The sequence below is a fragment of the Thunnus albacares genome, chromosome 5 (genome assembly GCF_914725855.1).
Source record: "Thunnus albacares chromosome 5, fThuAlb1.1, whole genome shotgun sequence".
Classification (NCBI taxonomy): Eukaryota; Metazoa; Chordata; class Actinopteri; order Scombriformes; family Scombridae; genus Thunnus; species Thunnus albacares.
In genome coordinates this window covers 24,660,656-24,687,767 of record NC_058110.1, presented here as the reverse complement: position 1 = coordinate 24,687,767, position 27,112 = coordinate 24,660,656, and the positions used below count along the sequence as shown (strand labels likewise).

General features: G+C 40.8%; 3 protein-coding genes across 6 annotated transcripts; 2 read left to right on the top strand and 1 right to left on the bottom strand.

Annotated features, from left to right (window-relative positions):
- The first annotated feature begins 1,148 nt into the window (after window positions 1-1,148).
- LOC122982672 (poly(rC)-binding protein 2-like) lies at window positions 1,149-8,548 on the top strand. Of its 2 annotated transcripts, none has more exons than XM_044352138.1 (13): window positions 1,149-1,305; window positions 2,128-2,261; window positions 2,467-2,490; window positions 2,583-2,615; window positions 2,741-2,857; window positions 2,957-3,088; window positions 3,199-3,327; window positions 3,670-3,744; window positions 4,022-4,081; window positions 4,429-4,501; window positions 4,599-4,654; window positions 4,845-5,014; window positions 7,303-8,548. In XM_044352138.1, the coding sequence occupies exons 2-13, from the start codon at window positions 2,193-2,195 to the stop codon at window positions 7,337-7,339; spliced, it is 975 nt and encodes a 324-aa protein (XP_044208073.1). In that variant the 5' UTR covers window positions 1,149-1,305; window positions 2,128-2,192; the 3' UTR covers window positions 7,340-8,548. The 2 variants fall into 2 exon arrangements, with proteins under 2 accessions (XP_044208073.1, XP_044208074.1); XM_044352139.1 differs by having other exon boundaries at window positions 1,150-1,305; window positions 4,022-4,063.
- A 252-nt stretch (window positions 8,549-8,800) lies between these two features.
- Window positions 8,801-18,967, bottom strand: map3k12 (mitogen-activated protein kinase kinase kinase 12). Of its 2 annotated transcripts, none has more exons than XM_044353023.1 (14): window positions 18,741-18,967; window positions 16,556-17,073; window positions 14,782-14,965; window positions 13,983-14,174; window positions 13,688-13,846; window positions 13,177-13,335; window positions 12,912-13,020; window positions 12,570-12,679; window positions 12,173-12,289; window positions 11,933-12,067; window positions 11,112-11,835; window positions 10,947-11,014; window positions 10,486-10,783; window positions 8,801-10,395 (listed from the first exon to the last, which is right to left on the bottom strand). In XM_044353023.1, the coding sequence occupies exons 2-14, from the start codon at window positions 17,010-17,012 to the stop codon at window positions 10,234-10,236; spliced, it is 2,874 nt and encodes a 957-aa protein (XP_044208958.1). In that variant the 5' UTR covers window positions 17,013-17,073; window positions 18,741-18,967; the 3' UTR covers window positions 8,801-10,233. The 2 variants fall into 2 exon arrangements, with proteins under 2 accessions (XP_044208958.1, XP_044208957.1); XM_044353022.1 differs by lacking the exon at window positions 18,741-18,967 and adding an exon at window positions 18,300-18,552.
- Window positions 18,968-19,802: 835 nt separating this feature from the next.
- On the top strand, window positions 19,803-26,791 carry aaas (achalasia, adrenocortical insufficiency, alacrimia). 2 transcript variants are annotated; one of them, XM_044352928.1, is made up of 17 exons: window positions 19,803-19,953; window positions 20,287-20,428; window positions 21,367-21,494; window positions 22,614-22,669; window positions 22,780-22,871; window positions 22,971-23,017; window positions 23,598-23,696; window positions 24,251-24,394; window positions 24,491-24,611; window positions 24,701-24,825; window positions 25,166-25,226; window positions 25,336-25,426; window positions 25,556-25,649; window positions 25,963-26,030; window positions 26,167-26,248; window positions 26,363-26,447; window positions 26,561-26,791. In XM_044352928.1, the coding sequence occupies exons 2-17, from the start codon at window positions 20,318-20,320 to the stop codon at window positions 26,714-26,716; spliced, it is 1,560 nt and encodes a 519-aa protein (XP_044208863.1). In that variant the 5' UTR covers window positions 19,803-19,953; window positions 20,287-20,317; the 3' UTR covers window positions 26,717-26,791. The 2 variants fall into 2 exon arrangements, with proteins under 2 accessions (XP_044208863.1, XP_044208862.1); XM_044352927.1 differs by having other exon boundaries at window positions 19,804-19,953; window positions 25,553-25,649.
- Window positions 26,792-27,112: the final 321 nt, after the last annotated feature.

Sequence of the window (27,112 nt, the reverse complement as noted above, 5' to 3'; positions counted from 1 at the left end):
ACACTGTCTGAGGAAACACAAAGAGGGAATTTTATGCTAAAAAGACTGTAAATGTGGCAGATATCCACTTGATATGACTAACTCAGACTGCGGAAGCCTCATATAAGCTTCAGATAAACTTTTAAATGCATTTTTGAGCAAAACACCTGTGTAGACACACTGTGGATTTTGGCCCCCATCACTTACATTGAAAGCACATTTGAAGGGGATCTTTTAATAGCCAGTATGAACAGGAGGAATTATTACAGCGAGGAAAACCTCTTCCAGTGTCCATTTGGGCACCTGACTGTTGTTTTAAGACAGACTTGAAAAACTGTGAGCCTATCCTTTAAGTGAAAGATCTGAGTAGTTCTTCCACAACTGAAAATTAGTGACTCAATGCTCTTAAAGTCCTCTTACACTGAAAAATATGTTCTTCTTCTTGTTCCTACTGTTAGATGTTTGAGCTTCACTCTGCATAATGGTGTATATGCACATTTTGACACTAGAAGACTGTTTTTTACATTAATCTGCTGAAAGTGGAAAGTTTCTCTGTGCTCATTGATAATTTGATTTTATGGGTGGACCTACGAGCATGGTTTGTGACATCACTACTACTTTGGAAGCCAATTCTGGTCCAATATTCAACTTACACAAGTGTGATGTGGAAACTTGAAGCTCCCAGTGCACAAACACTGAGAATGGACCGTACAGTGATGTAGGAAACATCTTGTGTCCAGCAGAAAACTTTTGAAATAAAAATATTTGCATATTCAGGGATTCCAGATTTTTTTAATAAGGAACAAAGAGTAGATGCCATTTTAAGGATATAAATGTGGTAATTATACTTGGAAAAAACATTATTATAATATTGTTCGAAGCAGAGTATTTTTATATGTTTTAATACATGTCTGGAAGGGATCTTTAAATTTCCAGAATAAATATTTAGAGGGGCAACATTTATGAACTTCTCTATATGAAACTTCTTTGACTTTATTGACCACAAAAAATGAGCGTGTAAATCACTTGTAGCATTAGAAACAGATAAATTGATCAGATTGTTATTTTAAATGAAAACGTGTGGATATTTAGGGGGAGGGGCAGAGAGCCAAGTGGGCGGGGTTGACCCGGGTTGAGGGGCGGGGCAGGTGAGAGGTCAAAGTTGAACGCATTTTGTCTTTTGTGCTAAGCAGAAGAGTGGAGTCCGATCGAACAGCGGCGTCTCTTCCCTCTTCCCCGGATCCTTTTAAAACTCCCTCCCGAACCTCTCCCCTCCACCCTTGCCACCCTACCCACCCCCTGAACACACTTCAAGGGACGGTTCGGGTAAGACTTTCCGAGATATGGCTTTGTTGTGTTTGTTTTTTTCCCTGCTTTCCTTTCAGAGTGAAGGACAGGGGGTAACTCTGTAGGCCGCGGGATCAGACTATTTCCTGGATCAGACGATGCTACTAAAGCTAGCAAGCTGGATGGAAAATTACCGAACTGTATTTAACTCAGTGGTCGATCAGGAGTTACTAGCATGCCGCTGTTAATTATGTGTTTCCTACAGATGGTGGTGGTTAAATATCCCAGCATTCAAGTCGAACATGCGGCAATGGAATTAAGAAGTTGCGATAGAAATGTTACGGTAGCTAACTTAAGTTAGCCGTGTTGCTTGCGTGACTAGCTGTGATGCTCTGCCTAAAATATGTTTAGCGAGGCTACCGTTATGCTGTGACCCCTTCAGTTATTACTGTCGATGCTCACTCGACACAAAGTCACTATAATATAAAGTGGAAGTTGTGAAAGTTTACATTTATGCCTTTTAGTAAAATGAAGCGACACGCTGTGTCGCCACAGCTGTCCAATGCCAGGAAATAGACGTTGCCACTTGGAGACAGTGGGTCAATTGTGCTAACGTGAATGAGTGGACTCGGGCCAGTTTAATGTGAATTACAGGAATGAAACGTCTCATTCTTTCGAAGTGGCTAGCAAATGTCATTAACATACAGTCCCAAGCTCTAGTCTACGAGAGGGTAACTGCTTGCATCACTTCATTGATCTGCACTGACAGCAGCTTTTTAGTAAACAATGTTTCTTCTGAGATGTCCTCTTAGTTTCTAGGCGCTACATTTGTTTCTGATGGCCACATTTTCCTATTTGCAGACATTCAGCCAGTGACCAAAGACTCACTTTGTTGGCCAGTTTACACTCTGGATTCATCTGCAGCAATGGACTCGAGTCTGGTTGAAGGAGGACTTAATGTCACCTTAACCATCAGGCTACTCATGCATGGGAAGGTGAGTGTGACTGCATGCAATGCTTGATAACTGAATTAATATTTGAGTCCCACTCTAGTTCTGTCTGAATTCGTTCCTCAGTTGAATCAGGGCAGCCTGTGCTTAAGTTATTGCAGAAATGAAAACAACTTCAGCTTTTCTGTGCTGGTGACCATGAAGAATGCATTTATTGCTCTAACATGCTTTTTTTTCTTCTCTTCTGCAGGAGGTTGGAAGCATTATTGGCAAAGTAAGTTGTGTTTTACTGCCAGAATGATGCTATCTACATCTTATCCTTTGGTCTGTTTTGTAAATATAACAGTATTTTTGTTTTCATTACAGAAAGGAGAGTCAGTTAAGAAGATGAGAGAGGAGGTAAGATGATTTTCTTAGACATGTGGGGATAACAGGAAGAAACATGTTCAATATTGTGACATTGACTCATGTGATAACTCTGCGACTAATTCAGTATTTCCTGTTTTGTTTGTCTGCCTGTGCAGAGTGGCGCTCGCATCAACATCTCAGAGGGGAACTGTCCGGAGAGGATCATAACCCTCGCGGGACCCACCACCTCCATTTTCAAAGCCTTCTCCATGATCATTGAGAAACTGGAGGAGGTTGGAGTTGCTCATTACGTTTGAAAGGAAACATATTATAGCTGTAAAGTTGAGTTTCAAATTTTCCTAAGTTTTATTTTGGTTTCACTTGCCTTGCAGGACATCAGCACCTCAATGACTAACAGTACGGCCACCAGCAAACCGCCAGTCACCATGCGCCTCGTCGTGCCTGCCAGCCAGTGTGGCTCACTCATTGGCAAGGGTGGCTGCAAGATCAAGGAAATCAGAGAGGTTTGTTATCATATTTCTGTCTTTTTTTTTTGTAATGTTTGAGCCTGTATCTTATTCCTGATGTGTTGTAACTGTTGTGTATTTGTGTGTGTGTTTGTGTGTCTCCACAGTCAGCAGGAGCTCAGGTACAAGTAGCAGGGGACATGTTACCCAACTCAACAGAGCGTGCCATCACCGTTGCAGGGACCCCACAGTCCATTATTGAGTGTGTCAAGCAGATCTGTGTCGTCATGCTCGAGGTAAAGACTGATCAGTGTTTCCTCTATATTCATTTAACAATGGTGTGCCACCACAACAAGAGAAAGTGTGAAATGAAAATAAATAATGTAATTGTGTCATTGTATTATCTAAAACTAAAAAAAAGTATAGACCCAAACAGCAACAGATATGTGACAAATGTGGAATTGACACTCAAAACCACCACAGCTGCACAAACCTCCCTCCCAAAAAACACTGTAATGTAATGCTGCTTTTACTGCTTGAGAATTGTTATTAATACCCTTGATGGATTATTATTTTCAGTGTTACTGTGAATGTTAACTGAATCGAAGAGTCAATATTATATGTTTCTGTTTTCTCAGTCCCCACCGAAGGGAGTGACCATCCCGTACAGACCCAAACCCTCAGGCTCTCCTGTCATCTTTGCAGGTGGTCAGGTAAGCAACGAAAGCATTTGTTTGTTCCTCTTGAGGTTGACACTGATACTGCTCGGCCTGAATAATCTGATGTTTTTTCTGGGGAAAGATATTCCCATCTCTGGTCAAAAAAAAATAAAATTATACATGAACTGTCAGTCTAGAGCTGCTGGTGTGCTGGTCTGTAGCTCGCCTGGCTTTGTTCTTGTAGCACACCAAGGACAGAGGACTTATGGATATTGGAGTACACTCTGTGTGACACTGTCACACCCTCCTAAGTGCTGTTCTCTCCTTGCAGGCATACGCTGTCCAAGGGCAGCACGCCATTCCACAGCCTGATGTAAGTGAAGGGCCTTCTGTAAGTGATCCAATATATTTGCAAGTTCGGTCCTGGGAAACCATGCCACCTTCTTATTTCATCCCTCTGACTCTTATTTTTCCAACCACCACTGTCTCACACAGACATCCATTTAATAATTCCAAAGATTGAACTTTACTAAATATTAACATTAATGTTTGTTTGAGTTTTAAGATAAATCATGGGTCCTATGTTCCATTTCATATTTTCCTCTCATTATCACAACAATCTATATTAAAGGGGGATTATAACAAAATTTCAGCTTTTAAAGTGTCTTATTAGATTTTTCCTCACACATAATTTCTGTCTGTTTGCTCTCCGTGTCCTTTCGTCCGTTCTATCAACAGCTCACCAAACTTCACCAGCTGGCCATGCAGCAGAGCCCCTTCCCCATTGCACATAGCAACCAGGGCTTCCAGGGTAGGTGGACAGATTGAAAGAGGGAATGTGATTGCAGTAGATCTGTAATAATCCACCCAATCAACACTCTCATGGGGGTTTCTTTGTATTTCTACAGCTGGGATGGATGCCTCTGCACAAACTGGCTCACATGAGCTGACCATTCCAAACGATGTAAGTCGCATTTATCTCCTTTTGCTTATTTACTCTTCTTGCCAATATTTACCATCTGTGTATTGTTGCTTTAGCAGAGATGCATCCTGCTTTTTTTTATTATTTTTTTTTAATTTAAAGTTGCCTATTTTCTTGCTGCTTGCGTATTTTGAATATTTTGGTGCATGCTCACATATTTCTTTTCCCTCAGCTCATTGGCTGCATCATTGGCCGTCAGGGCGCAAAGATCAATGAGATCCGTCAGATGTCAGGGGCTCAGATCAAGATTGCCAACCCTGTGGAGGGCTCAACTGACAGACAGGTCACCATCACTGGCTCTCATGCCAGTATCAGCCTGGCTGAGTACCTGATCAATGCCCGGTAAGAGGCGTTTTTGCTAGTGAAACACATCCATCACAGTGCAGCAAGTTGACAGGAACAAAGCAGAATTTTAGGTCTGACTGTTTATTTTGTAGGTGAAATGGCAAAATATTTTAGAGTGCTGTTTGTCAGTTTTGATATGATGAGGAGTATTTCTAGAGTTTCAGCATTCACAGGAGAATAACATGATGATAAAAAGCTTCTTTTAACTTATTTTCTGGTGTTTTCTGTACTTTATGTCCATTTGGCTGGCCAGCAGTCGAGCCAAAGACTTAGTTGCGTGTCCTTGTGCTTATTATTAATAGTAATAATAAGAGAAAAGGCTGAGAATCCTTTTCCTCCCCAAATGAAAATGTTCAATATTTACCAAAGCTTTATTCGCATGAGACTACTATACCTTAAGGCAGCTTTTACAGTTCACTTACTGTGTGATAAAAGACGGAAAAATCTGTAATCTGTCTATAAAAACAAGCGTGGCCAATATTCTGCAGTGGGGTCAGTAAGATCCATCCAAATAGAGTTGTGAAATGAGAGGGGCTGCTGGTTTTACCCATTCTGTAACAAAGTTTTCTTTAAACGATAATGTAACTGTCCTGTAGGTTTATATTATGACCACTAGTATCAATTATTCCAGCTTCGTTTCTGAGAAATCACATTTTGTCTATTATTTTGGCGTGGCAGACGACCAGCAGCACGGTAGCATTGAAAACTGGTTCCAAATTAGACCCAAATCCAAAATGTCAAGAACTGGGTATTAAAAAAATGTAATTTCTGTTCTGCTTATCAGTTCCTAAAAGTGATAATAGGGCTGGGCGATGTGGACAAAATTAAATATCACAATATTTTGACCAAATACCTCTATCTATATTGTGACAATATTGTAGGGATGACTATTGGTGCTTTCACAAAATATTTACACAATGAGATATTTTTGATAAATAATCATCAGTATTGTGGATATAATGACTAAGTGGGTAAAAGCAAATAATAGAACAGCTACAACAGTCTGGTAAGCTCAGAAAATTACAACACTTCAGTGTAATTCAGCCTTTAAAACCAGGAAAAATCAACACTTATGACATAATATGATATTACAGCATCCTAAATATAAGACAATATTTAGTCTCATATCACGATATTGATATAATATCGATATATTGCCCAATCCTACTCGATAACCCTTAATTACTGCAAACAAAGGCTACATATCTGCAAGGATGTGGCTGTCTGCCGGAACCTGACGCAATGCATGCTAATTAGCTGTAAGTCAGATTGCACAGTAAATTTGACCAAATATTTAAGGCGGCACAGCGTTGCTCTAAAAGAACGTTCAGTGTTTGATGTGTTGCGGTCTCCGAGCTGGAGTGTGTCATCAGCCGGCGCTAGAGCCTCCAGTAGGGTCAGGGATAACTAGCCGTGACACACCCTCTGTTTTTATGTATTGACTTTGTTTATTTGTTTGCAGCTAGGTGTTGTGCACTGAATGCACTTTAGTTCTAGCATCTTGCTCAGACGGACTTTAGAGTCATTTCTAACGCTGCTTTAGTATTTCATTACTTCGCTGCTTTTAGTATTTCATTTGGAGCACACAGCAACCAGAAGCTTTGTATTTTGTGCTTTTTTTTTGAGTTTCATTGCAAGGATACGCTAGCATGGAAAAACTAGCACAATGTTTTTCTACAGCTCTATTTTTCTGGAGTGTTTCGAAGGGCCTTGGTGACTGACAGACACAATACGTTTATTTTAAATTTCACATTGGCAAGGCTTTATAGAACGACATCATTTTAAGTGGTCGAGCATCTGAATTTGTTCAGTTCAGTTACAAAAGACTTTTAAATCAATTATTTTAATGAAACAGTAAAAGTCAAAGTAAACACTTAAAAGAATAAAGATATTTTTGTTATCTAAATATTTGACTTCTTTTTAAAAACCAGAATCAATAAGCAGATTCAGAATTGATAAAATTCAAACAATATCCAACCCTACCATACTGGGGGGATAACTCAAACTTTGCACTGCAATTATAGAGTTTAGCATCATGAAACACAGCTCCTCCCCTGCTTAAACTCTTGATAACCATGAATGTTGTCTGAATGTCAGAGGCAGCTTCAGAAAAATGTTACCTTATTTTACCGTAAACCTCAAAGTCATTGTGTCATTTTAAAATCCACAAACACATGAAGTAATGTCTCATTGTCTAATTCTTTTAAGTTTGCTGTATGAGCTCAAATGTTTTTAAGAATTTTAAGGTTGAAATTGTATGTTCTTGTTTTTGTTGTTGTACTCAGGCTGTCTTCTGAAGCTACTGGACTCGCAGCCAACTGACATGGAGGATCTTCATCAGCACCTAATGGAACCCCTCCCCCTACTTTTTACCAAGAGGTCCCTTATTGAACTTAATGCAAAAACCAAGTACTATAAACTCACTGTTTTCTCCTCTGCTTTGGTTAGACACCTCAGTTGTAATTATACCATCATCATGATAATGGTATTTTATTTATTTATTATGTTTTTAAATTCCCTTTGCATATAGTTTTTAAAGACTTCCTTCTGTTGTATTTTTTTCCTTTGTTTTGCTGTATATCTGTATGATCTTCTTGATATAGGTAAAACGTTTTAGAAAAATCTGAAAAGGCATAAATAATGTTTTTCTTATGTCAGATTTTTCTTAGAAAATGTAAAAATGAAGAAAAAAAGACACAATAACATTATAGATGGACTGTTCTTTCCCTTCCTTTTTAAAATATCTATTTATTTTTATTTAATACGCAGCTCCTTGTTAAGAGTAGAATTCATTGATATTTGCCATCTTCTATTTGAAGCTGTACTTCCTGAATGAGGCATTTGTGGGTGTGACGGGTTTTAAATGGGTGTAAATGATCTCCAGTTGAAGATGTATGCAGGAGAAAAAACCTCTTTAGTCAGAAGGTAATTTATCCCTTGTTAAGCGGGGGTTCAAAGGAGAATTTTAAGCTACATTTTGTCTCACCTCTAATTTGCTGAGTAATTGTTTTGTGTCATTCCTGTGTTTCCATCCGTTTTTATTTCTCGATCAGGATTTTTGAGTATTGTTGTGTATTGGATTCTGATAAGGGTGGGTGGGCCTTGGTCACCAGGAGTGGGCCTGAATGAGAGGAAAATATTTTCTTTTCTCTGAAATTACTAAGACCATAGTAATGACGATGATGATGATAATAATGATAACATTGAAATGTTTGTTTTAAATAGAGAAAATATTTTTTTTAACTGCAGGGCTGGGGAATGCTGCAAGGGGCAAAACTACAAGACATGTTGGTCTTTATAAGTATATTATGCTGAGGTATTAAATTATGATTAACTAGAAGGAGAATTATAGAATTAACACTAGTTTCCTGCTATCCTTTTTTGCCTGGGTCAGATTTTATTTTTTATTCTTTGCAGGATGAAGAAACTCACGTTTTTGTGCACGTTTTCAAACTATTGTAGATCTGGGTGCAATTAAATTGTTGAAGAAATGAAATGCAGAAATTAAAAAAAAGATGTGAAATGCTTGAACGTGCCTCGCTCATTCATATGTTGATTCATGTTTTAGTCAGCTGACAAGACACCTTTTTTTTATTGACCCGTTATCAAGCTCAGATTTATTGATAATCCAAAAACATTGTCCTGTCTCATGGGGGGAATCTTATTTTAATGGCATACAGGTGTGAAAGGGCAAAACTGTAAGTCAGTAAATGACACTAGAACAGTTTGGGCATGCTTAGAGTCGTTGAAAATAGTCATTTATTTATCTTTTAGCTGTTTTTATGTGATGTAGCAACAGCACAAACTGTAGCTATAACACGACCCGTCTTTTTAAGCAAACATCACACTTTTTTTTTTTTTTTTTAACCAATACATTATTTATTGTTGCTCATAATATTTTGCTTTTTGATATAATTCCTATGTTACAGGTACAATGTGCAATGCTGTATAAAAACAAAACATTTCTATTCAAACCCAAAGGATACTTACTTTTTTTTTTTCGACTAGTAACCACCACAGAGAAGTGCTCTATTCCTTATCTGGCTACTTCCGCAGTAATCTTAAAGGGTAAAAGGAACAGTGGAGGTTTTTAAGAAGCCTACCAACATCGTGAACTATAGGAGTCCTTGTGGTTCTGTACAAAAGCACCTTCACCTGTGTGTGTTCATCACTGAAGCACCTGCACCAGTGTTGTTGCTGAGAGAGTTGAAGCATAAGATGTTAGCTTGGTTAGAAATACTAGTGCGTGTCAGAAGAGGTCATTGCTGTGCATCCTAATAATAAAAGACAACAATTTCAGAAACCGGTAGAGCAGTATCTACTGTACAATAGTAGAAGTGCTTTTTGAGTGAACTCAAAGGTCTCCCATTCTATCACAAATTCGATAACCTTAATAAAAACCTCACGCATGTCTTCCGTGTATTTGAAACTCAGTAGTTAGGAGGGTTAAAAAAAATAATATATATTACCTACTGAGAACCCTAATTACGCATCATGATTGATGTCTTGGTGAGATTTTCATTCCATTTTGACTTTTTTTCCCCCCTTTTTTTTCAGTGCTGACATTTATTAACATAAACAAAATAACTGAAGTAATACTTTCAGGATTAAAAAAGTGTAAACTTTCACAAAATATAAAACGGACACATTCGAACCATAAATTATAAACATGTAGTCATGCATTTGTTCACAGGGCTGCATACCGTTTAGTCTTACATTTTTATCTTACAAATAAAATAAAGTTAGATATTTCTCATGTGGTATGTAATGGATATTTACATTATTATTCATTAGTATTTAATGCATTAGTGTATGGAGTATCAGGATGCTCCCAGAGTGAGGGTTAGAGTGTTTAAAGGACTAAGAGTGTGGTGTCTTGTGCGTGTGTGTCTGTGGAAGGGTTTTTGCTAAACTGGAGCGGTGGCTACGGTTACCTTGGTAACTATTTTGCCTAGAAAACCCTACTGAACTTACATGACATTTATCTGATGTCACAAGCTGCCAAAAAATATGATGTCAGGTTATGACAAATGTCCTATGTCATCTGATGTAGGTTTGCCAGCCAACAAACTTATGAGACACCATAAGTCAACTTGTCATAGTCTGAGTGGTGTAGTAGGTGTGATCCCTCATGACAACAGTAATGTACTGCACTGACAGATTGGTGTACGCCTGTGATGGTTGTTCACTGTAGGGTAGCTGGAGTGTCCCGTGGTCTATGGAGGTCCTGTATGAGGCGCCTGCGGAGACCCCTGATAGGGTAGCGGTTGAGATGGCGGCAGCCACGCTCCAGCGCTGGGAGGACGGCTGAGCTCTCCGCTACCTGACTGATCCAGCTCAGCACTGTCGCAGTCAGAGTCATCGCACAGTGCCCGACTCTGAGAGAAGAGAGAGCGGAAAGACATAAGTGTTTTTAGAGTAAGAAAACTACAAACTGACGCATGCAGTCATCTGTGGCACTGCTTTACCTCATTAGGATTCTGCCCGGCGTCCAGCTGAGCTTTGGCCTGGCCCGTGGCGCTGTCTCTTTCCGACAGGCCGTCGGAAGCCTGCACAGGATCCGTGTTGTCCGCCGGGATTTCGGATCCCTGAGAGAGGAGGTCATCGCTGCGGTCGTCCAACCTATCGTCTGTGTTGGTGCTGACCACGTCGGGGGTGCCGCTGTGGGAGTGGTCAGTAGTGTGGCCCTCCTCACCGTCTGACACCGACAGGTTCTCTGAGCTGAAGGTAGACACCGACTGGCACTTGGTGATGCTGGTCGGACGTCTAAAGAGATTAAAAAAACCAACAACAACAATACAAGGTTTTAAAATCACAGAATTGACCATGTAAAAGTCAAAATGATTTAGTACTGTAAATAAATCAGCAACTTGTCAGTGAGGGAAGATGGCTTGAGGGAATTTTCCAGTGACGAGGGACAGCAACTCACCGTCTCCGTGGTAACTCAACCTCACTGTCAACTTCACCCTCCTCCTCTTCTGATGACACTCCACGCCTCTGTAGTCACAGGCAAGAAAAATGCACAAGTGAAAATTATGAAAGTATTCACAGGAGAATACTGAGGAATGTGAACAGATACATCCAGCACTCTCACCTGTTTGCGTGTGATAGCTGCCCTGTACAGAATGGCTGAAGGTGTGAGGTGCTGACTCCCGATTCCCCCCGATGCCCCCCGTGGCATCCTCACAGCACCGGCTCCCTCCTCTTTGTCCTCCCCGTCATGGGGCAGGCGTGGGGATCCCAGAGATCCCCGCCCTGCTGCCGCCCCCCTCCCACACGGTGAGTCTGGGCTGCTGGAGAATGGGAATGATGCAGCATCCTCACTGGGAGTGTCACTGCGGGGAGGAGTTTCTGTGAGATCATCCAGACCGGCTGCCCCCACTTCTGATCCCCCTAAACCTGCAGAGGCACTGAGGCTCCCCCCTCTCTCCAGCCCGCCCACGGAAGGATCCCCTTTTCCCTGGCCTTCTGCCTCCAGCGTGGTGCAGATGAGGTCAGGGCTGGAGGAGGACAGCTGCCTCTGCTGCTGCTCGTGGCTGAGGCCCCGCAGGGCTGCAGAAGGCTCCAGCAGCTGCTTGGAGGTGTTAGTGGTTGAACTGTTAGCCTGGACAGTTGTGTCCCTATTAGGTGACGACTGATTTGCCTTAAGTCCAGCCAGGTCCCCACTGCTGCCCTTACCGGGCTTGCGATGGCGGGTCTTTACCCTCCGAGACCGACTGGGAGAGGTGGAGCTTCTGTTGGGGCAGGCTGGGATAGTGACTTGCATCACGGAGGAATCCATTTTGGGAATGATTACCTCAGACTTTAGGATGTCTGGCCTGAAAGAGTAGGAGGGATTCGTCATCAGCTATAATCCACAAGCTTGATAAGAGTATCAAACTTTTATCAAATAAACACTGAAATGAGATCTCAAACCTCTTTCCTGAAGGCAGTTTCTGTGGGACATTTCTCTTCTTGATGAGTTTGTCCATGGAGTTAGAGGAGCTGCTCTGTCTGGAGCTGTGGTGCTTAAACAAGCCGGGATACTTCTTATCTAAAGATTGCTCTCTCCTGGGGGGAAAAAAACACCAAATGACACCAAAGTGCATAAAGAATGTTAATATTATACAAAAACATACCTCCAAAGCCAAAATGTGTTCATGGGTTTATTCATACCTCTGCAACTCTTTCTCTTTGAGTTCCAGCTGCAGCATGACAGCACTGAGCTCCATATAAAGGTTATTAGCCCTCTCCAGTTTCCTCTCATAGTGCTCACGGATGTCCAAAGCATGCCTGAGAAGAAAAGAGGCTGCTGACGTCATTGTGCATCCGCATGAGAGAATCCAAATCCTCTATAATAGACATGCACTCAAGGCACTTATTTTCATGCATACGGGGTGGACAAAGGAGTGACATTGAGAAATGGGACAGAGTGAAAGTGGTCTTATACATGTATGCTAAGATAATTTAACAAAAATACCACCGTGTACTGGTACTAATCTGGCACATCAGTGTGAAAACCTGCTGCAAGAGAAGAGGTGCCATGAAACATGTATGTGAGTAAAAAACAAACCTGAGCTCCTCTCTGCGTCGGTTGATCAGTTCCTCATCGAGTCGGTGGAGACAAGTACCCTCAGATTTAATCTTCTCAAAGTGCTGTTTCACCTCTTCTCGCCATTCAGCCTGATGAGAGCACATTTCTATTAACCAGCTGTGTCTGCCCAGTGCTGACTTTAGAACCAGCTCTCTAATCAGTTGTCTGATTACTGTTTAAGCATATGTGGGTGCATTTGTGTCTATTTGTGTACATCCATGTCTGTATATTTAAATGTATGATTTGTGTGTCTTTTGGTGCATCTACAGATATTCTTCTCCCATTTGTTATTCACACAGGGAATCAGAAAAGAAACCACACCTGAGACTTGAAGTACGTCTCTTGCGGAGTGGACAGCACATCAGCTGACGCTATATCCAGATGGAGAAGGATCTGACGGAAAGAAGGTCTATTCCTGGGCTTACAGTTCCTGCAAATCCAAGATGGGAAAGACAACTGTGTCCATCAATAAAGTCCTTAAACCACAGACACCTTCTCATGTATACTACTCTCATACTGCTCATTTTCTACCACTTTTGTCTTTTGCTGTCTACATTCCAACTGTCCATATCCAAGAATTGCTCACCAGCACTGTCTGAGGAGGATCTTGAAGCCGTCAGGGCAGCTCTCAGGTATGGGTAGCTGAAGGCTGTTGTTACCCACACCCCAGATGATGGCAGATGAGTCCACATCTTTATAAGGGATCTCCCCAGTTAGCATCTCCCATAGCACCACTCCAAAGGACCTTAAAGTTAAGTAAAAGCTTTATTTTATTCAGAAAGTCTCATTTGGATCAAGATCATTTTAAAATAAGAGACTTGAGAACAAACGACATACATATAACATCACATAAGTCAGTCATCACATGCATAATATATCACTATGTATGCATTTAAATCCCTCAGAGGAATTAATATCTTTAAAACATTGAAATCACAACCATTAACCCACAATACTGGTGCATCATCTGCACTTCTACTGTAGTGCAGTACATTAAAGATAATTGCTAAATTGCTACACTGAGTCAAGAAAAAAAACATGTTGATATAATGTCTCTTTATCCGCTAGAAAAAAATGTGAATGTTTATCGGACTTACCAGATGTCCACCTTTTCTGACACTGGCTCATTCCGAATGACTTCAGGGGCCATCCAGGCTACGGTGCCAGCAAATGACATTTTGGTGCTCTTGTCACTGAGCTCCTTTGAGGTGCCGAAGTCTGAGATCTTTACCAGGTCGTCGTGTGTGATCAGCATACTGCAAAAGTGAGATTATAACGCTAATTTTCTCGATCCATAAAATGTAAATTTTACAAATCGGTCATGAAATTTCAGGTCTTGTTTGAGTGAATCTCTCTTCATTCAGGCAAGCTGTGTTGAGGCTGTTGACTTACTTGGGGGACTTGAGGTCTCGGTGGATGATTTTGTGGAGGTGTAGGTAGTTCATGCCGCCTGCAATGCCCATGGACCAGTCAACCAGGAGGGAGGGGGTGATTTTACGGCCGGCCCTCAACACCTCATACAGCTGGCCTTGGGCACAGTATTCCATCAAGATACAGTAACAAGGAGCCTGTGTGCACACACCCCTAGAAGGAAGCAAGGCAGTCAAATAACAGCAAAGGTGAACAGAAAAGGAAAGTGTTATATCAAAGCCAGATTTATGCATTAAATGATTGGTATGTTGATACGTGACCCTGTGAAATACACCCACAGGCCACTTTTTTAGGTACACCTCTGAAATCTGATGCAATCTCTGAAATCTAATGCAAACAGCTCTGCCATAAATTCTACATTTATGAAGCTTATACATTTTTTTGACACTGTCAGAAAGGTGATAATTCTACTTTATGTTTATTATAGAGGTTGTAGTGGGTGGTGGTGGTGTACTGGAGTACATTATATTGAAAAGCGTTCCTAATTTTGCCCTCCACATGTATGTTAATGGAGTGGACAAAATATTAGGAACATCATTCAATATAATGCACTCCAGTGCACCACCACCACCCACTACAACCTCTATAACAAACATAAAGGAGAATTATCACCTTCCTGACAATGGCAACAAAAACTGAAAATGTATAAGCTTTGCAAATGTAAAATTTATGGCAGAGCTGTTGTATTGGATTGCATTAGATCACACAGGTGTACTTAATAAAGTGGCTGGTAAGTGTATACTATCAATAGTCTCCTCACTTGAAAGTGATGATGTTGGGGTGCTTGAGTTTGCGTAGGTGTTTGATCTCAGTCTCTTTGATGTCCCGCACTTTCTTTACAGCCACGTCTTCTCCGTGGAACTTTCCGAGGAAGACGGCCCCCTGTGCCCCGCTGCCCACCCACTGCAGGTCCGAGATTTCCTCAAAGGGAACCTCCCAGGACTCTAAACGCAGACCAACAAGTCGAAAAAACAAAACTACATGAATAAACGTGAAATTGTGGAGCATTACACAGAATTAACACGACCATTGATACAAAAACTTTTCTTCCATGCATCAATCATAAGTAAACAAGAGCATCCTTAGAGGAATTACTTAAATTATATCCATCCCACGTTGCAAGGCTTCCAAATGTCAATGTGCACTCTTGCCAGTTTGAAAAAGGAGGAGTCAGAGGGTTTGCTGAGTAAATGCTAGGTCCATGCTACACATTAGGGCTGGCAAGACACAATTACATCATACAAAGTGCCTGCCATGTTCAAACAAATGGTATATCGACAACTTATCCACTGGACCAATACATTTCTATCAGGCTACACAGAGATAAGTGAAAAATTGAGGGGAAAAACAACAATCTGCTCATTGTCTTTTCCATGTGTCATCTGTCATACTGACACTACTCAAATGAGTGAGAGAGCATGGTCACTAAAGAGAGATGAGCTGCGCAGAATAAAAGAGACAGGCAGATCAATTCTTCATGAGGTCCACTGAAGTGTCAAGCTCTCTGGAGACCTGCTGCAGCGGAGGCAGATGCTCACGACGCTTCCCCTAGCCAGCTGTGAAAACTCACTGTAGCTGAAGACTGAATAAGCAGGCCTGAAGGACTCATAAACAAAGTCTCAAGTACTGTAGCATTTGAGTTACTTGTACTTGGTTATTTCCATTTTCTGCTACTTTATTCCACTCCTCTACATTTCAGGGGGATATATTTCACTTTTTACCTCACTACATATATCTGAAAACTATAGTTACTTTTCAGATTAAGATTTTATATAAAAAACATATATTAAACTTATAAAATACAATATATTGTTAAAAATTAAACCAGAGATTCCCAACCTTTTTGGCTTGTGACCTCTTACAAAGGTGAAGTCAGTTGGGGTCTGTGGTCATGTTTCAGATGTCTATTAGTAAATCCACCAAAGAGACATATCCTCTCTAAACTTCTCAGATGGTTTAGCAGATAGCAGATTTTTTTTCTTCTTCCTTACCCCATTAATCATCTCATGACCATTTAGATTCATCTTGTGACCCTTTGAAGGGGGCCAGATCCTTAGGTTAGGAACCTCTGGATTAAACTACCTGACTGTATATAAAGTAGTTAAACTAACTCCACCTCAACCAGCTGCAAAGGAAAATGCTAGTTATGCACTGATGCATAATGTAATAATGCCATATGTAATGATAAATCAGTAATTTTTCTGCAGAACAAACATTTTTGCTTATAAAACTTTATGTAGCATTTGCTGATAATACTTCTGTTCTTAAATATAGGATTTTACTTGTAGTATTTGTAGATTGTTGTATTGGTTCAAGGCTGATGAAGTTCAAGCTTTATCATTGAGCTCAGATATTGTCTATGGTGCAGCTCTGTGGTTATAAAGGCACCACAACATATCTCACATATTGAATGACTGACATGTTTAACTCACAAACTAGTCAGACTTGTTTTGTTCTATGACATTTAAAAATACTATCCACAGCAGATGGTCAGATAGCATAGAGGTGGAACATTTTCTGTTATCTTCACATACCTTCATGGCTATGTTTGTGTTCAGTGGAGTAGGCTTTTCCAATCATGGTCCAGACTGGTTTTAGACAGCCAAACAGTCCCTCCAAAAAACCTCCACTTCCTGATTGTAGCCGAATGTTCTCCGACTGGCTCCGAACAGCGCCAGCCTCTGGACTGTGCCCCGCCTCAGCCCCGCCGCCACACTGGCAGGCCTCATGTTCGTGTAGTTTTAGTACGCTGTTGTCAAAGTGGGGTCCATCACTGGGAGTGGGGCTGCTGCCGCCCGGTGCCCCCTGTCCACCGGTGTCAATGGACAGCACGTTTCGGAGGACACACTGTGTGGGGGTCAGGTCCGTTTCGGGGGTGCAGGCAGGGGTGTCTCCATCGAGTCTTCGATAGGGGGGTTCTGAGATGGGGGTACTGAAGCCTGACAGGGAGGGGGAAGGGGCACGGGGCTCATGGATACAGGTCCCACTCATCAGGGGTTTCCCCAACACAGCAGGTTAGGGTGGATGGAGGATGGAAAGATGAGAAGTAAACCTAAAGGGGAAGATTTATGATAACAAATGCATTAGAATGATCTATAACACATTCAATAGCCATACTTCATCTGCAAAACAAGATAAAAAGAAGCCAAGATTAACTTCAGCACTGGACAGCTCCATGTTACTCATGGAGCTGTCCAGTGCTGAAATGACTGCTAACTTCACTTCTGGTATATCTTCTGATTTTTAAAGAAATTACCAGACTTTGGACAAACTTTTCTTTCATTCAAGCAATACAAGACACCAAAAAAGGCAGAGTCGTGCTGTGAGTTGGGCAGTCCGCCAGTTCTCCAGCATAACCACTCATCTCCAAAACCAAATTCTGTCTGAATTGTTCAGTAAAACCTCATCTCTGTGAATGGGGAGACCAGCCTGCCCAGTGGAGCCATCAACCAGAGTGGATATGGGCTTTGTGAATGAATCTACCAAAAGGAGCTTGTGCAGTCCACAACCCTGACTGTCACCTGTTCTTTAACTGTCCCTCTGAGCAGCATCAGGGTCTGACATGATCAGAGCAAAGCTACCCAGCAGCTCCCATATGCTGCTCGTCATGCATCAACTGAAGAGCATTGTGTGCATCTGAGGAATATGACGAATTGCATAACCGTTCTGGTGTGAATGTGTACGTACGTACGTGCGTGCGTGCGTGCATGTGTGTGTGAAAGCGAGAGAGAGAGAGAGAGAGAGGCCACATGTACCCAATTCACATATCCTACACCAGCTCCATGTCTTGTACTGCACCACTGCATGAGAAGAGCCACGGCGACTGAGCGAAATGGGAGCGTGAAAAAACGGGCAACAAACAACCACCGGGCCTGTGCGAAGGAGCAGTGCACACACACACACACACACACAAACGCAGGAAGATCAATCTTTAAATAACCGAGGATGTGATGATGACACTCAGCAGCATCATAGCCGACGTGCATGAATTGCAAGCCCGATGCCTACTATGGTCCATGCCAAGTGAAACTGCCGCAGCGTCTGTACATTTACTCAATGTTGGCATCAACACAAATAATTCGGAATGTGGGCTTTCTCGCTGCACAAATATGATTTTCTAGCATTCATCGACGATGAATCGTTTCTTGGCAGGATCAGTCCATTGGTGCAGTGTGAGCGGCGTGAACGCTACCGCACCGAGCATCATACCTAAACGTCCTGTGATACCAGATTTCTTATTCAACCAGCATTTAACCGGATAGTGTGACATTCCCATACCTTTCTGCCTGGTTGATGTCGCGTTGTCAAGTGAAGGGGTGGGCTCGGCTTTCTATTTGTCGGTGATTAAGAGCGAATCGTTCTTTCTCTTCGGTCCGGGCTGTCTCTTGTATCTCCAGTCCCTATATCCACGAGTTTCACGTTACTGGGATGGATCCCAGCGGGCAAATCGTGTTATCAATAACCGGGGACCCATGCAACGTGAGGCGCGCTGGGTTTTGGGGGGAGGGAGCTGTCTCCTTCCCAGTGCTGAATTGACGTCACGGAAATGCGAGGTGTGCCGCAAGGGGGCGCTACCCCGCCCCCCTGCACAACACAGACGAAACTAGGCTATGAGTTTTCCATCATTTCCATTTCCATAATGTGTCATTATGGGCCTCTTTTTATCCGGTGATTTCTATGTTTGACCCGTGTTTCAACCTGAACGGTCCCGGATCATACCCCATGTCTGTCAGCATCCACCCTGCTGCTGCTGCTATTGCTGATGTGTCCTTGAGCAAGACATCCTGAATCCTCACTGGCTCCAAGGGATGCTGGTGCACAGCTGACCATGGCAAGGCTAAGCTTTGTCAAACACAAAGGCAATTCAAAGTGCTTTACATAAGGTGAATAAATGCATTATGCAACAGCATTTAAATTAAACAATAAGCAATAAACCCCCACATTAAAATCAATTAAAAATAGATATAAGACAAAAAAAGATTAAATAAAATGAAAAAATTGATTTAAATAACAATAGACCAGAACTACAGTTACAGTGCAATTACAATGCAGTAATAAGTTGTATTGTATTTGGTGCCCCAGACAGACAGATATATGGATAGATAGATAGATAGATAGATAGATAGATAGATAGATAGATAGATAGATAGATAGATAGATAGATAGATAGATAGATAGATAGATTATGTGCAAACAAAACCAATTAAATAATATAATAACAAATATAATAATAAAATAATAATAACAAATGCAATAAATAAAAAGGCAATACTAACTAGTAAAATAGGCAGAGAAAAGACTGATAAAATCTAGAAGATTAAATAATAAGAGATAATATGACATGATACATCAATGATGAGTAGATGAGACGTGATAAACTAGTCACTGTAACAACTAAATGGGGACTGTACATGAATGCACAGAAGACAAATGCAACAAAGGAAATTAAAGCACAGTAGATAAATCAATCAATTGAAGGTGCAGGAGAAAAGCAGAGTTCATGTGCTCTGTCATCCCTGATGAGGAGAGAAAGACATCATTATAAGATAAGATAAGATAAGATAAGATAAGATAAGATAAGATAAGATAAGATAAGATACTTACATACATACATTCATACAAAACAAAGCAAAAACAACACAAAACAACACACAAACCACAATAAGAACATATGTTGTTTCATTTCAGCTATCTAAACTCCTTTATAAGTAAGAATAAGAAAGTCCTGAGGAGGGCAGCACATCAGCTCTGTGCAGTTTGTGCTAAGCAGTCCGCACTGTTTGATCCTGTGACTTGCCGTAGCTTACACGGCGGGACTGACTTTAAATAGGAAACCGTAAGTGTCACAACAGCTTAGCATGCGCTTTTATCTTTGTTGATTGGAAACGCAGCGTAGGATAATTGACAACACTACATCAGGACACACTACAAGGTAATTTCCACGATACATAAAACGATAAAAAAGAGCAGCTGTTGCCAAAACCGAGCCGACATTAAAGTAGTTAACTAGTTAGAGCCGGCTAGCTTCCGTTAGCCGCAGTTAGCTCTTTTTTTCCTAGGACGGCGAAGTCATGGCCCGCCCTACTCTGCCTCTGATTGGCTATTACTTGTTACAGTCATTGGTTGGGTTGTTTAGGGTTAGGGTAAGAATATCAGAGTAAGCCAATCAGAGGCAGAGTAGGCTGGGTCATGACTTCGCCATCCTATGAAAAAAAAAATCCGTTGGTGCTAGTGTTTGACTTAATAATTGATGGTGTGTTTCCAGGGTCGGTGGCACAGTTTCAACGTGTTCAAAGATGTGCTCTCTGGCGCTGTTCCCCCCTCCTCTATCCTCCGGACAGACCACCCTGTGTGAGTCCAACAACCAGCTGCTGTCAGGAACCAACACCGAGGACCGACTGAAACAGGTCTGACTCAAAGGATGTTAGTCATGGTAGTGTAACGTTATCGGTGGAAGAGGTATTCAGATCCTTAACTAAAGCAAAAGTAACGTTACCGATACAGCAATGTAAAAATACTCCATTAGAAGTAAAAGTCCTATTTAAGTAGCAGCAAAATGTAATTAAAGTATTGCAGTAAAAGTAGTGGTTTGGTCCCTCTGACTGATATATTATTATATATGACATCAATAGATTATTAACACTGAAGCATCAGTGTTAGAGCAGCATGTTACTGTTGTAGCTGCTGGAGGTGGAGCTAGTTTGAACTACTTTATATATAGTTGGCTAGTTTTGTCCACTGATTTTCAACCGAAAGTTCGGGCCCCTCCAAAGGGTCACCAGATAAATCTGAGGGGTCGTGAGATGATTAATGGGAGAGGGAAAAAAAACAACAAAGTTCTGATACACAAATCTGTTTTCAGTTTTTGGACTTTTTCTCTAAACTTTGATTTTTGGTGAAATATTGGATCATTTGAACATTTATTGAAATGAAACCATGTGACAAGTTTAGAGGAAAAAAATCACTATTTGGTGGAGCTGTTAACAACTCATAGACATCTGAAATGTGACCCCGACTAAACACTGCTTTTTGTAAGACAGTTGGAAACCACTGGTTTCACCTTTAACAATATGTTGTATTTTAAAAGCTTGTTATATTATCCATTGTGTCAAATCTTCTTTTGAAAAAGTAACTAAAGCTGTCAAATAAATGTAGTGCAGTAGAAAGTACAATATTTCCCTCTGAATCTAGTGCAGTGGAAGTGTAAAGTAGCATCAAATGGAAATATTCAGGTAAAGTACAAGTACCTCAAAATTGTACTTAAGCACAATACATGAGTAAATATACTTACTAACAGTTACTTTCCACAACTGGTTAAATGTGTCTGCTGATGTGTTTTCTGCAGGATTCAAGTCCTCTGAGTCTGTATTTCCCCCGAGAGTCCCTGAAGCTTCACAGTCGCACAGAGAGCAGCAGCAAGGCAGCTTTTCTGGACCACTCTGAAACACTGTGGATGAGGAGTGCAGCAGCATGGTAGGTAACACAGACAGTGACACACCATACAGTGTCACTTTTACACGTTGTGTGGCCTGACCAACACAGGATTTTATGGCTAGTATTGATATTTTTGTTAAGAATCCCTTTAAGAGTATTTAATGAACTGTGATCAACATGTCTAATGAGAGGGACATTTTACAGCTGAAAAACAAACATGTCAGTGCTCTCTAGTGGGCAAATGATGTGGTGGGCGACACTATTTTGAAACTACTTCAAACCTCTTTCTATACTGTAACTTCTTATTACTCATCAGATGTTTTATCTCTGTAGTTTTAGATATTATCAGATTACAGATTATTCTACAATACAAAACACATTGTGAGACTATGTCTGTGAAACTGAAAAGAGAAATATTCTAAAATGGAAATATAATGGGATCTCGTCATATAACATTTGGTGCAGCTTGGTGGTTTGACCCCTCATCTCCTCCTGTGTTCATGTTGTGATGTGTGTACAAGTGTCAGACTGTGCTGCAGACAAAAGTGTAGTAGTAACATTTACTTTGTGAATTATCAAGTGTTTTCAGTTTTATTTAAACGTGTGGACAACTGAGATGTACCGTGTTGTTTTAGCAACCTTAGCACACACAGCAACATGTAAACACCTGCCATCATTCATTTTAATGTAAAACACACTTGAAGTGCCTGAAAACAGAACAGTCCTATTGTTAAAATGTTTTATAAGGGAGGATAAAGCTGCACCTCATAATCACTCAAATCACTGCAATCTGCAAAACAAGTTTCACTTCATATCTATTGTGCTTGTGTTTGAATGTTTTTTTTTTCCAACTATGTTCATTTTATTTATTTATTTATTTATTTTATATTTTGTCCTATTTTTAGAGACAAAATATATTTTTCTTTAATTTATTATAAACTTTATTAACTTTGTAACTGTTGTTTTGAGAAGTGCTATACAAATAAAATTATTATTATTAACTGAAAATGAAATTCTTAAGTCATACTTGTACAACCTGCAGCAGTATTAGCACTTTTATTTCAGTGATGTATCACAATGCATCATATCACAGTATTCTGGTCTTATCAGTTATTTTTCGATAATAAAGATCATTTATGCAGCTTCTCTCTGTTCCAGGCGGGATGGTGGTTTCACAGGGCTACTCGATGAAATTACCAACTCGCATGAAGAAGGTTCGTCAGCTGCCAATAATCTTCTGTCGTGTTTAACTCATACTGATCCTTAATATATCGAGTGATGTGCACATGCAGTAACTCTTCCCCCGTGTCTTGCACTCTTGCAGTTCCTAAATGGTTGTCAGTGAGTTCCGGTTGCATCCTGGCGTTACTCCGAAGGGTTTCTTCCTTTCATGGCTCCCTGTTTCCTCATCTCACAGTAAGTTTTGCCTGCTGACGATAATAATACTCGTGATTATGTGACGTTTGTTGTGATATGTTAAAAATGTGTATCACCTGTTTGTCATTTGTTCCACAGTTGAGTAGTGAGAACATGATTGCTGAATTTTCACAAGTGCTGAACTGGTGAGTGACAAACTGATAACATATGGTTTATTTAGGAATTGATTAATTAATTATTGCAGTTTGCTCTCAGTGAACCAGTAATTAAAAATATATTCAAAAACTGGTAAACAGACATTTTGGTGAAAGACTGACAGTATTTAGAGAGAGCTGCAAATCTTGTTTTGTCAATCAACAGAAAATGAATTGACAACTATTATTTCAAGCACAAATTCCAAAGATTTGATGGTTGAAGGATCAACAAATATGAAAATCTACTTCTTTTTCCTGTCCTGCAATAAAGTAAATTGAATATCTTTGGGTTTTGAATTGTTGGTTGGATAGATCAAGACATTCAGTGACGACACTTTTGGCTCCAGAACATTGTGCTGAACATTTTTTCCTGTTTTCCAATGTCTTATAGACTAATCACTTAATCTGAAAAATGATAGGAATATTAATCGATAAAGAAAATAATCATCATTATTAGCGCAACTGTGGGATCCTTGTATACATTTTCAATGTTTTGAAGCAATGGCATGAAACTGTATTTAAAAAAAAGAACAATGAATTGATAGTTGGTGATCTTCCTCTGCTTAACCAGGTCTGACTGCGTGGTGCGAGCCTTTGCCTGGCATCCTCATACAGATAAATTTGCTGTGGCGCTACTGGACGACTCCATTAAAATCTACAACCCCAAAAGGTACCGAGACTAAACTCAGAAGAAGCCACACTGTTGCCGAAACATCACTTTATGGAATAAAGTCTATGCTGCATATCAGTCGTCCTAAAGTGTTTTTGCTTTATTTGCAAATCAGCATACTTTTCAACCCAAAGAGTACCATTAATGAGCTTTTAATCCGTGAGCACAAATTTTCACAAAAAGATCAGACAACCTCCATTCAGAAAACTAAGATAATGGGGCATATGATTGTTAACAAAAGTGTTACAGTGCAAGATGTAGAGCTGTAGAATACTGTATATAAAGTTTATTTAGCTGTTTTGATACTGAGACTGTAAAAAAGGAGAGACCAGCCTTGAGAGAGTCAACCTTTCCATATTCGTGATAACAGAATATCAGTGTCAGTCTGTTGAAGTACTTTAATGCCACAGTGAACCTCTGATTCCAATCACAACAAAGCAGTATGTCCAAGACGGGCTACAAACATACAAAATCCGCCTGTGTGTCAGCCTCAGAGAGCGGTTTTGTTCTTTGACTTCTCAGTCATTCTGTCTCCTTTTGTACTCTTGTGTCAGCGCCACAACGCCCACGCTGAAGCACCGTCTACAGAGGAGTGTCGCGGCAGTACAGTGGAAGCCGCTGTGTGCGTCCGCTCTGGCTGTCGCTTGTCAGAACTGTTTGCTGATCTGGCATGTGGACCCTTGCTCACTGTCAACCAGGTATAAACTTACTGATACTGTTGCACTTTGTCTTTTCTTGTGCTGCATGTTTTCTTCATTATACGTGTTTCTTCTTCTTCTTCTCAACCCATGCAGGCCTTCATCTGGTTGTGCACAAGTTCTGTCTCATCCCGGTCACTCTCCGGTCACTTCCATCGCCTGGTCGCCAAGTGGATCCCTCCTGGTGTCGGCCTCGCCTGTGGACACAGCAATGATGGTAAGAAGGCTTTCATCTGAAATCCTGAAATGATTAAATTGCTGTGGTTGTTAATCTTTCTCCTCCTTTGGTGTCGATGTGTCTTGCAGGTATGGGATGTAGCCGCTGAAAGCTGCGTGCCGCTTCAGCGCGTTGGAGGTGGAGGGGTCACCTTCGTGTCCTGGTCCCCTAATGGCAGCCACGTTCTGGCTTCTACGCCGTCGGCCCTGTTCAGGTTAGAGACGGCACTTTGCATGGCTATTCAGAGATTTATAGCTCCACAAGAGTCTCCAATCTTTCTAATCTATATTGTAGTGCTGCAATAGCACATTTCAAGTTAAAGATATGTAAAGCCGCTGATGATTATGTGTGAAATTTTCTCTTTCATGATCAGCGTGTGGACCTCAATCACAGCCGCTTGCTGTGTTATAATAGAGGCCCACTCACCTTTCATGAATATTTATGAACATGTAAGGGATTAGTGGCATAGTCTGGAGTTTAGCAGGTATTATGAGATAATAAGTGGACAGAAAGTGGAGCGTTTACACGTGGATGAGTTAAGTTTTTTTCTTCAGGGTTTGGGAGACCAGGATGTGGACCTGTGAGCGTTGGCCATGTGTGAAAGGGCGCTGTCAGGTGAAGACTTATCACCACATTTTAAAGGCATTCTTCATTAAGGTAGTAAAACATTTATACATCATAGATTTATTAAGTAACTATGAATTTGTTCATTTGTTTTGGTTAGTCTGGCTGTTGGAGTCCAGACGGGAGTCGACTTCTCTTCACTGTGCAGGGAGAGGCCGTCATCTACGGTCTGACCTTCACTGACACACCAGGTTAAATGTCTCAGTCTTTACTACACTGTCAAACATAACCAGGTATTTTATATGAAAATAAAAAGTTAAAAAATAAATGCCATTTTTGAGAAATAATCGTACCTCTCTGATGTCATTGTTATTCAGCAGGCGTACCTACATGCACATCAAAAGGGCCACAGGCAGCAGCAGTGGTGGCTGACCTATCAGAGACAACCTTTAACACACCAGATGGAGACATCATGTAAGAGCTCTGGACTGAATAGCTAATTGGCCATCATTTAGCCTAACTACACCAAATACAGTGATGAACATAAGGCTTCCAAAAAAGCCCACAGAGGAACAGAAAGACAGTTTTGAAGCACTTTGCTTAAATCTGATGAGCACAAATCAGCAGGCAGACAGTATTCAATGCTGCTGAATTTCACTTTACAGCTTCTTACAGTGAGCTCAGTGATTTCAAAATGTGTATGTTCTTCCATTTTTAAATCTTTAATGTAAAATGTGTGATTCTGGAAGTTTTAGTGTCACTCAGCAATGTCTAATTTGTCTGCCAGTGTTGGTGGAGAGATCCAGTCTTTGGCCTGGGACCCAAGAGGAGAGAGGCTTGCAGTGCTTCTTAAAGGTCTTGCTCATTTTTCTTCTATTAACCCTCATGAACTATATAAGTATTACATTGATTTTTATTTTTAGGATAAATTTTAATATCTCATCTTGTCCAATATTTATATTTTGTGGCTCAGTTTAATCTGTTCTTTCAGGCGATCCACAAGCAGCAGCCCGACCTGCAATGATAGCCGTGTTCAAGACAAGAACAAAGCCCATTTTTGAGCTTTTGCCATGGTTTGTACTTCTATGTGTGGCTGTATTTCATATTTATGCACTTTAGTTCAGCTCAGAAGTATTGCATTCCCAGGGTAGTGTTGTACTGAACATTTCTTATGTTTCCCTCTTCAGTGGTTTTGTTCAAGGGGAGCCTGGCTCAGAGCCAAGACTGATGCAGTTCCATCCAAACTTCCAGCACGGAGCTCTGCTCACTGTGGTCAGTCTTAAAATAAATTCCTGTTTCCTCTCTCATATTATGTTCATTTGTTTTAATAGATAATGTGATTTCAGACATACCATATTAAGTGATGCTTCTTTGTCTGTTCTCAGTGTTGGTCCACTGGCAAAATTACCCATGTGCCTTTCTACTTCTTGAGCGCCGGCGTCCCCCATTTAGGCCTCGATGGCAGTCCATCACTGCAGCGCCCACAGGAAAGACCTGCTGACTTTGCCAATCAGTCGCTCTTCACAGAGCTTATGTCTTGACCGACCCTCTCCCACCATCACACACTCACAAGTCTGTTTTGTTATTATGGATTGTCAATAAATGTGTAGAAAGTTCTTGCTGTTTGTTCTCTGATTTGTCAAACATTTGTGCGAAATAGACGACATTGTGAGATAATGATGAAAGGTGGAATTTGTGCTGCAGAGCAAAATGTTTCTGTTTAAAGTTAAATGTGATCTAGTTTATTTTATTCCGGTCTTAAACAAGAATCTTAAATGTTTTTTGTGTTATCAGAAGCAGAATAACTTTGACATACAGCATAGAAGTCTATTTTTATCTGCCTATGTATGAGATGTAAAGCAGTATGTTGGGATCGCTGATGACACATTATATTTTAAATAAGAATATGTCACTGTGAAGGCTTAAGTCAAGCTTTT